This window comes from Crocodylus porosus, unplaced genomic scaffold, assembly GCF_001723895.1.
Source record: "Crocodylus porosus isolate Cpor-Errol unplaced genomic scaffold, CroPor_comp1, whole genome shotgun sequence".
Classification (NCBI taxonomy): domain Eukaryota; kingdom Metazoa; phylum Chordata; order Crocodylia; family Crocodylidae; genus Crocodylus; species Crocodylus porosus.
This window is the reverse complement of record NW_017728932.1, coordinates 3,184,251-3,195,013: the sequence shown is the minus strand read 5'-3', so window position 1 is coordinate 3,195,013 and position 10,763 is coordinate 3,184,251. Positions and strand designations below refer to the sequence as shown.

Sequence of the window (10,763 nt, the reverse complement as noted above, 5' to 3'; positions counted from 1 at the left end):
CCCCCCTCAGTCTCCTCTTGCGGAGACTGAAGAGATTCAGGTCCCTCAGCCTCTCCTCATTGGGCTGGCCACGGAGGCCCCCAACCATATGAGTGGCCTCCTCTGGACCCTTTCCAGGTTCTCCACAGCCCTCTTGAAATGCAGTGCCCAGAACTGGACACAGTACTCCAGCTGTGGTCTGACCAGCTGTTAGCCAGTACCCAAGTCCCTTAACCAGTTGTTAAAGGGACTTGGGTACAATCTTCCATCTGGTACATGGAGGTCTTCTTGTGTAGGTCTTGCCACCCTGACATCTCCAACTGCATGACTAGGTAAGGTGAGGTAACCCCTTACATTTAAAGCATGTTTACAATACATACTACAGAGGCATGCAGAGATGACTGAACATCAGGTACTGGAAGCAGTCTAGGCATTACTCAGCAGGGTAAACTTAGTTCACTTTCAGAACCATAGTATTGTGTCTATTCAGCTTTTGGTACCCAGATGATTGACCCCCATCCCACCCCTATCTACTCTTTATTATTATTATTATTTAATTTTATTTATTTTTAAAAGAAATGTCAAGGAAAGCTAGACATCCATGCAACCTTACATTGGCCCCATGGAAGACAACTGGAGAGCCTCTGGGTTAACATACATGAAGAAAGTGGCACAGGGAACACAATGGTAGGAGTCTACTACAGACCTCCTAATCAGGAACAAGAGCTTGACCAGAAATTCGCCAGGGAACTGGATGAAACTACATGCTCTCAGTGCATGGTTATCATGGGAGACTTCAACTACCAAGACATCTCATCAGAAGAGCACCTGGCCAAATCGGAACAGTCACAAAGCTTCCTCATGTGCATGGACGGGCTCTACCTGACTCAAGAAGTCTATGGACTGACAAGAGGTAAAGCGCTGATGGACCTGGTACTGGCCAAAAGGGATGATCTAGTCATGACCTAAGAATCTAAAGAAAGCTGGGAGAGAGTGACCCACTGATCACTTTTAATATTCATCCCAAAGCTGGCAAGTCAGTCAGCAATGCAGAAGTCCTCGACTTTAGAAAAGCTGACTTTGATAAGCTCAGGAGGCTTGTTATCAAGGCCATTAAGGGAGTGATCCTGAAAGCACAAGGGATGTCCATCCCATCTTGGAGGAAAGGTAGCAAAAGGGCACAGCAACCCCTTTGGCTGAGCAGTGAACTTGTGGACCTCCTACATCTAAAAAAGAGAGGCTTATAAAGGATGGAAGACAGGAATCACTATTAAGGAGGAGTATTCTGCACTGGTCCGTAGCTGCAGGGAACAAACCAGGAAAGCCAAGGCTGCAACTGAACTCCAACTGGCTACACGTATCAAGGACAATAAAAAGTGCTTTTTCAGATATGTGGAGAGTTGGAAAAAAAGTAAGGGCAACACTGGACCCCTTGCTAAACCAAATGGGATAACTGACAACTGGCACACAGGAAAAAGCCAACCTACTTAATGGGTACTTTGCGTCAGTTTTTCACCAGCCCAAAGGGACCACCCTACTTAACATGATGTGGGATGGCCAGGATGAGGGTGAATTTATACCCAACATCGGTGTAGACCTTGAAAAGGAACACCTTAAGAGGATGGACACCTTCAAGTCAGTTGGTCCTGACAAATTGCACCCCAGAGCATTTAAGGAGCTGGCAAACATCACAACCCAGTCATTGGCAAAGATATGCAAGAACTTATTGCACTCAGATGAAGTACCCGAAGATTGGAAGAATGCTAAGATGGTGCCTATCTTCAAGAAAGGGAGGAAAGTAGATTTGGGGAATTACAGGACAATCAGCTTGACCTCAATCCCTGGAAAGATTTTGGAAAAAATTATCAAAGAGACCATTCTTGACATGCTGAGTGATGGCAACAGCCTGAGGGATAGCCAACACGGGTTTGTTGCGGATGTCTTGCCTGACCAATCTCATTTTCTTCTATGACCAGGTGATACATCACCCAGATAAGGGAGAAGAGATTGACGTCATATATCTGGACTTTAAAAAAGCCTTTGATCTGGTGTCCCATGATCGCCTCATGGAAAAATTGGCCAACTGCAGCCTCAGCTACATCACAGTCCAATGGCTAGGGAATGAGATTCGAGGTTGGACCCAGAGAGTGGTAGTTGACAGAAGTGAATCATCATGGTGCTCCATGACCAGTGGTGTCCCGCAAGGCTTTGCCTCTTTAATGTCTTTATTAACGCTGTGGACACTGGTGTCAGAAACAGACTGGCCAAGTTTGCTGATGACACCAAACTTTGGAGTAGAGCATCCATACCCAAGGATAGGCTGGTGATCCAGGCTGACCTCAATAGGCTTAGAAAGTGGTCAGATAAAAACCTGATGATATTTAATATGGAAAAATGCAAGGTACTCCACCTCGGGAGGGAAAAAAACCCCGTAGCACACTTACAGGTTCGGCAGTGCTACGCTTGCTAGCACCATGGCCGAAAGGGACTTGGGGGGTCACGACTGACAACAAGAAGAACATGAGCCACCAATGTGATGTCACAGCTGGTAAAGCAAACACAACTCTGGCTTGCATCCATAGATGCTTCTCAAGCAAATCTCAGGATGTCATCCTCCCACGGTACTCAGCCTTGGTGAGGCTGCAGCTGGAGTACTGTATCCAACTCTGGGCTCCACAATTCAAGAAGGATGTGGAGAAGCTTGAGTGAGTCCAGAGGAGAGCCATGCGCATGATCAGAGGGCAAGAGAACACGCCTTATGATGAGAGGCTGAGAGCCATGGGACTCTTCAGTTTGGAGATGTGCAGGCTCAGGGGTGTCCTGGTGGCAGCCTATAAGTACATCAGGGGTGTGATCAGGATCTGAGGGAACGCCTGTTCACCAGAGCGCCCCAAGGGATGACAAGGTCTAATGGTCACAAACTCCTCCAAGACCATTTTAGGCTGGATATAGGGAAAAAACTTCTTTACTGTCAGAGCCCCTAAGACCTGGAATAGACTCCCTCCAGAGGTAGAGCAAGCACCTACTCTGGACTCTTAAGAAACATTTGAACACTTATCTTCTTGGGATCCTTTGACCCAAGTTGACTTCCTGGCCCTGGGGCAGGAGGCTGTATTCGATGATCTTCCAAGGTCCCTTCCAGCCCTAATGTCTATGAAATCTATGAAATATTGTCAACAAATTAGCTTAAAACATGAAAACCAGGTAAATTTATTTGGCAGTGTTAAAAAGTATCATTTGCCAGTCTTGAATCTCAAAGATTACACTCAATTTTTCTGGGAAATGTTGCTCTGTAAAGATGACAGGATCCAGAAACTTTCTATAGAAATTTCAGTCTCCATATTAAAAAAAAACCAAACCAACCCCCCACCTCCCCAAAAAGAGTACATGGGAAAGCACAACAGCTATTCCATCAGACATATTCCATCTGACATCAAAATAAAAAATAAACAAAAATAAAAAAATCACCTCAGAGTGCCAAAATACAGATTTATAGAGGAGACTTAGATACTTCTTGTGGAGCAGTGTTGATCAAGTATAGCTCAGAAAAGAAGGCTAAATCAAAACATTACCTGCCCGCTACCACTAGTTACTCAAAAAAAAAAAAGGGGGGGGGGGTGGGGAATGCTACTTGGCAGATTAGCTAAAAGCATATACACCAAAAATATACCTCTTTGTATATTAAAGCTTATTTGTATATATACACATCTTACCATTTTTACCATCTATTCTCATCCCTTTGAAAAACAATGCAGCCATCAAGAACCACAAACACACTTACAGTACTACAGTTCATGGATTCCTTTTTCTGTTTAAAATCACTTTTACAGCCAAAGAGAACATGAAAACTGATCTGTGACACAAGCTATGAGAGCCAGACAATTTAAGATTCTTAATGTCTCTGATGGTAAAAGAAAACAAACACTACTAATTACAAACCTGACACTGTTCACTTGCATGTACCCTAAAAGGAACTGTTCCTCCTTAGGAGAAAAGGAAAGCCAGTAATCCAAATCAGTAAGAAAAATCAAATATTAAAATGACTCGGACAATTTAAAATTCTGACATAAAATTTAACACATCATTGTGCTTTTGCCCTTTCACTATTCATCTCCCAACTTATATTCTTCCATAGCCGGGGAGACAGAAGTATTATTCTGTAAGTGCAGTTAGTCATATAAATGTCATCAAATATTAGACCAAGTCACAAAGGAAATAAGTGTCTCCCCTGTGCGGGCAATAAACATACAAGGTTCACTTCCTTCATTCGCATGCAATTCACCAACTTTTTCAACTGTGTAGCAATGGTGGGTTTTGCTTCTGTTTTTTTGCTTCAATACCATATGCCTGTGAACCCCTCAGCTCCCACACTGCCCTGCCCTCTGGAGTGGGGGTAAGAAGCATCCATCAGAGGTGGGAGAAGGAGACTCTGGCTGCTGTTGCAGTTAGAGCAAGGGGGAAAGAGTAAAAACATTCACCAGGTAACACCTGGAGGGCCATAACTTTACCCCTCTGTCCTAAACAAAAGACGTTTTCAATGCAAGTTCCCCACTTCCTTTGGTTCATCTACACTTTGAAGTATCCTTTCATAAAACCTCCAAGAATTCATAGTCTCTTCTTTAGGATCTTGATCAGATTTAATTTTTTTAAATGAGTCATGTTTACAAAAGCTGCAATATTCACCTGCTATTCTAGGGAGGTGAATACAAAGATGATGTAGCCTACTTTCTAGTTTATTTGGTGCAGTCTGCAAGCTCAAGCCCTGTTACAACAAGATGAAATATAGTGCAAAACTTCTTTCCTGTATCTTGTTTTTATTTTAAGGGGGAGTTGCTGGGAACATTTGTGTTTATAGGAGTTTGTTAGCTTACTTATATGCTGCATGCTGTGGGAGAGTATTTTAAGTCGCATGCTGTGCAGGGCAGAGGCCACCTAATTTGTGTTTGCACAATGTTCACCTCAAATCCTGATTAGACTTTGAGCACAACCATAATGCACTGGTATACCACTGCTTAAGAAGCTGCTACAAAATAAGCAAATCATAACTTCAGTTTAACAGCACTGGCATGAAGAATTTCACCACACCACTTGCCTGGACCTTTTGTCTTGCTTGTAGCTCATCTTTAGTTTTTAAATAAAATGTACAAAAAGTACAGCTTTGACAGCCCACATTTATGTAATGACAAATTACTAAATTAAACATTTTTTAAAAGAAACTTTAGACATTTGAGACTCAGTTGGCTTCCTTCCAAAGAAGTGGTTTCACCTACAATCTACATTAACTTGCCAAAACCTATGGATTCTTATCTAGCCAAATCCTGTAATTTAAGATGCAAGATATCAGGATGGATCGTTTACAGCTAGAACACAGGTAAGCAGGCTTTATTCAAACAGCAATCTATAATTGTCAGGACTTACTATTCAAATAAAACAGCAACCACATTTAAGGCACCCTCAACAGAAACGGAAATATCAAGCATTCAGCTAAAAACAGTGGGATTCTACGGACTTGCAAAGGCTACCTTTTGGTTTCAGAGTCCAAACTCTACTATCTACAATACTGTGGTCTTGCCACGATGTAATAGCAACTAGCAAAGATGCCACTTTGCCCTGCTCTGCTTGCTTTAAAATATGAGTATTGTCACTGGAAAGTTTCAGTCAGAGATTCAAAGTAGTAGATAAATGGCATACAGACTCATATTATGCAGATTTTCCCCTTATATTTATTTGATCTAAAAAAAGTTACATAGGACAAATAAGGCTCTTAAAAATACCCTGAGTGAGAGGTCAGGGTAAATATGTACCTTTACAGACTAACATATATACACATATACATGCGTGCATGTGTTAGTCTATAAAAGGTGCACATCGACCCTGGCCTTTCACTTCAAAAGTGTCAGATTTCAATTAAAGCTTTTCAAATGGCAGGAGAGAAGTTACCACAAATTTGAGCATTTCTCACAGATTTCCACTTGTCCTAATTTTGAATTCAAAGGTCTGCATTTCCTTGCAAGCGAACAGTAATACTTAGGGCAAAAAATGCAACACACCTAGTGTGACAGCCTAAAAGCATAACAGAAGCATTCACAGACTAACAGGATCCATGCGTTTCTTGAGATCTCAGTATCACTAATACAAAACAAAAACAAACAAACAAAAAAACATGCCTCCCCCCTCTTACTCCCCAAAACCCCATGAAGAAGTTAAGGAAAAGGACCTGAAGCTGTAGTAAAACATTTTGCAATGTGGTACCTTCTGAATTCATAAAAAAAAAAAGAGAGAGACACAAATCCTTTAAGTTTCCTGCTTTTAAAAGCCGACAGCCAAATCCTGTAAACCTTTATCACTTAGATCCAAGTCATCCAGCTGAACCTGCATGCTTACATTTATGACATCCAACTTCAAATGGAACAAGTATGGAACGGCTTGCAAGACACTATATAAACAAATCAGACATATTAACATAGGGCTAGCACTTCCCATGCATTTCACCATACCTTTTTCATTTCATTTTCTAGATTTTCCTCCTCTTGCCCTTCAGATAGCCGCCTTCTCAACTCTGCTACTTCTCTTTCCATGTTTTCCCGATATTGGTTCCATTGCGTTCGCTCTTGCTCCAGTCTATGATGAAACTGGAGCTCATAGTCACGAACAGTTTCTGTAAAACAATGTTTTCAACACTCATTTGCAATACAAGTTATAAACATAATCTCCAACTATGTCTTCCACTTGACCTTTTCTATTTTTACCCTTAAAGGTATTCATTATCATCAGTTTTGGAAAAAGCGTAAAAGCTATCTAGAGGATCCCGTTGGCAAACTTCTGTGAAGGCAGTAAATGATCAGTAAATATCAAGCCAGAAGAAAATATTTAAATAAAAAAAAAAAAAAAAAACTTAATCGTAACCTGTGTTGCTTAAAAAGCAACACCTAAAAACAAAACAAAAAAACCCAAAAAACAATGGGTTGTTCAGCTACAGTACCAAAAGAAATCTCAGCCTTGTATCCAGACTGGAAAAAGCTTACTCCATTTTTTTTGGTCTTCTTCCTGCCCCATGCCTCCCACCTTCGGTTCTGTATTATACACACTAGCCTCTTTGCCAATGGTTATTTTACAGGGAACTCCCTTTAAAAAACGATCCTTAATTAGCAAAGGGGTATCACTATGGAGCAATGGAAAACACTCAGAGTAAGTACACTGTTTTCAAAGTATTACTACCTCAAGAGCAACAGGAAAGTCAGCATATACGTGCAACATTTTAATTTAAACAGATATATTCATGTCTATGTGACATATTTAGAGTATTAGATTATAGTTCCAAAAATGGAAGATATGGTATCACAAAACTACTGAGTCTTTGCAGATGATTGCAGATTGTGCTGGTGTGAAATTTAAAACCACTTTATCATTATTCAAGATGATTTACAGATATCATGCTGTCACCCTGAAATGTAACATAAGTTAAATATAATACTAATAATATAATGTAATATAAGTTAATATAAGACTGCTAGTAATACAGTCAGGTTAATTAAAACAATGGCTTTTATGTCTTAAAGGTCTGTGTGTTCCTTCTTGTAGGTATTTTGGCTCAAGAATACCTCAGGAATTGTGCTGTGCACCAGAATGTCACCTATTGTACAGGTTGTTGCAGCAAAAAAGAGTAAGATTCTATGGCAGAGTGACATATTTAGTTACAAGGCAGGGAAGAAGCCATGGGTTGGCACCGAACGGACAACTAAGGGCTTGGCAACAAAGCCAAATCTGCACACAGAAGCAGAGAATCGTACGGTCAGCTATAAACTGCTTTCACATCAGCCAGATCTCACAGAACTTGTTTTTCTTTGTGAAAAACTGAAGACCACAAGCTCAGTCCTTAAAGAATACATAGTACGTGCTACAGACTTCCTAGCAGAGTGTTTCAGTTACTCTGCACCTCAGTATAGCCTCAAGACAGACCAAGCTGATTCTGACCACCTTGGAATTGATTAGCTAAAACTGAAGTTGTCACTCTAGTTCATAACTGCCCCAAAGCAAGATCTGTATAACTGCCTACATTCTGTACAACACCAAGTACACAGCACAGCTGTCTTGTAGCATCTTGTTCACTTTCTTTCACTTTACCTTTCATAATAGCTTGTAGTGAAGCCACTTCTTCTTGCCACTGTCTCTTTACTTCATCAATAGCTTCCTGTTTTGTATTTTCTGATACTGTAGCTACAGCTTTGATGTTCTCCATTTCAGCCTGGGCTTCCATTAGTTGTGTCCGTAGTTGTCCCAAATCATCTTGTGCTGCTTGTAGCACTGCATTTTGCCTTTTTAGGTCCTCTGAAAAGAAAGCATGATTTCCATTTATTTAGGTTAACAAATTCAGTTTGAAATGCAGTATTATCTGCTACTAAAGCACCAGTTTCCGTTGTAAAGGGGGGGGAAACGTGATTGACGTTAAAACATTTATCCATGGTGTCTAACAAAAAGACTGAAGTAACATTCTTGATTTCTTTGGGGAGATTTCCTCCACTTCTCAGATCATTTTTCAACTTACTGCTCATTCATGCAGTATAAACACTAAAGGTACTACAAAGCAGATGCTGTAAATATCACCCATCAATCAATATTCCCAATTAAACCCAAATGCATCTACTCTGTGTCACTTAATGAATATGTTGGTAGCAACCATGACCTATAAATTCAAGGCTAGGAACACAAGTCAAGAAAATGGAGTAGCTTACTTAATTTTGCTACCAGCTTGCTGCCTGGCCTTAATTCAGCCACTTAACCTCTGTGGTTCAAGCTTATACATTTGTAAAACGAGTGAGATGCTACTTTATTGCCTCATTATAGGCATAACAACACTGCAAGGTCCTAGTATTATGGGCATGCAGAAGTGCCAAGTGTTATTACCTCCCCTCCATACAAGCTGAAGCCAAAATTTACCCTCCGTCACAACTGAGAACCACCTAAACCAGGGGCTGTTTTGGCTGGAGGACTGTTTAATGCATTTTGGAAAGGTGTGGAGGGCTGCAAGAGTAGCCCTGCCCCTTGACAGGTGCCCTCCCCCTAGTTGCCATTGCAGCCCCCTAACCCTTAACCTTTGCCACTAGGAGTCTCTCCTTGTCCAGGAAGTACTCCTTTAGGGGTGGGGGTTTGCTTGTATATTGGGTATGGAGGGGTAAGGGGTGTGGGGGGGGGATAGGGGAATATCTGGTTGGGGGTGTGTGGGTGTGGAATGTGGGGGTGTGGTTGAGGTGTAGGGTGTGTGGGACTGCTGTGTGGGGGGTATGGTGTGAGTGGGGTGTGTTTGGGGTGTATATGTAGATGTGTGTGAGGTCTGGTTGGGGTGTGTGGGACTGTTGGATGTATCTGGGATGTGTGAGGGGTGTGGGTGCATATGTGGGGAGGTGTAGGTATGTGTGGGTATGCACACATGCGTGCGCACGGGCGTGTGTGTGTGTGTGTGGTGGGGGTCAGAGTGTGGGTGTATGTGTGTGGGATGTGTATGATGCAGTGTGTGGGACAGCGTTGGGTGTGTGTGTGGGCTGTGGGTAGATTGGGTGTGCGCATGTGGGGGGCTTCTCCCATGCCTGCTCTTTGAGATGTGGCTGAGCCCAGCCCCTCCGCAGGCAGGAAGAGGGAGAAGGGGACTGGCGCTGCCTGCCTGGTTCACAGTGTGCTGCAAAAGGGCAGGAAAGCAGCTGACACTGGCTAGCAGCAACAGAAGCCCCTGCGAGAAGGGAGGTGGGGCAGAGAGCCACACTTGGCATCACCAGCTCTCTTAGTCTCGGTCCCACACCTGCCCATTGGGGCTGCAGCTGAGCCTGTGCTGGCTCCTGCTGCTTCTCTCTCACATGCCTGCCCAGCAGGGCTGCACCAAGTGCACAGTGCTCCTGCTGCTGTTCCCTACCTCCTGTCTGTCCCTGGCTGCCCATCAGGGCTTTGTGAGCAGCTAAGCTTCTGCAAGCACCCCCTTGCCCTCCACCCGCCTCAATCCACACATGCTCCCCTACCCAGCAAGAAGAGGACCAGAGTGAGCTGCAGGCAGAGCCCACCCTGCTCCCCTCAGCACTGCAGCTTCTCCCCACCTGCTGCCCAGAGCACTACAGCAGGGACAGGAAGAGGAGTTGCTGGAGGCTGGGGGAGCCCAGCAGTTTCCCTGGGCAATGGCATCAGCAGAAGCCCTGCTCAGAAGCTTGGCCTGCTGGCAGAGGAGGCTGGGAGCACAGCACGCTCTGCCCCAGGCAGGACTCAGCCACAGGCAGAGCACAGCAGGGGCAGCCACAGATGGGGTGGATACAATTAACTGGTGGGTGCCTGCCTGTGGGCTGAATCCAATCAGCTGGTGGGCCAGATCTGGTCCATGGGCTGTATTTTGCCCACCCCAACCTAAACCAAGAGCTATGGCGACGTACCAATTACACCATTTATCTAAATGAAAGATTTACTCTCAAGAAGAAGAATTTATCAGCATTGACTGTTTCACTGTTGATCATTTTAGCAGAAACCTCCAGCTAGTGTATGTATCCTATAATGCCTGACAGCCTTTCCTTTTCTGCCCCAGTGCCAAAAATGTCCAAGCGATCCACCTGCTCAAACTGACATCTGAATAGTCCAATATAGATTTCTGTCCTGTTAACTTTTCAGTATGATGCAGCTGCTGGGTTGCTATAAATGTAAGCAAAATAAACAAGGGATTAGCATACTTATCTTATTTAATTCATTATTAACCTCTATATTTGATCTACAGAAAGGAAGTCCAAAACTTGTTCTGCTACCAAGTGCCACAG

The 10,763-nt window shown here is 43.2% G+C and overlaps 1 protein-coding gene across 1 annotated transcript in view; it reads right to left on the bottom strand.

Annotated features, from left to right (window-relative positions):
- Window positions 1-10,763, bottom strand: part of RABEP1 (rabaptin, RAB GTPase binding effector protein 1) — a 91,019-nt gene that overhangs the window by 48,562 nt on the left and 31,694 nt on the right. The window contains exons 3-4 of the mRNA XM_019545438.1: window positions 8,104-8,307; window positions 6,477-6,637 (exon numbers count right to left, since the gene is read on the bottom strand). Coding sequence (XP_019400983.1) covers window positions 6,477-6,637; window positions 8,104-8,307 — 365 coding nt within the window. The remainder of the gene's footprint in view (window positions 1-6,476; window positions 6,638-8,103; window positions 8,308-10,763) is intronic.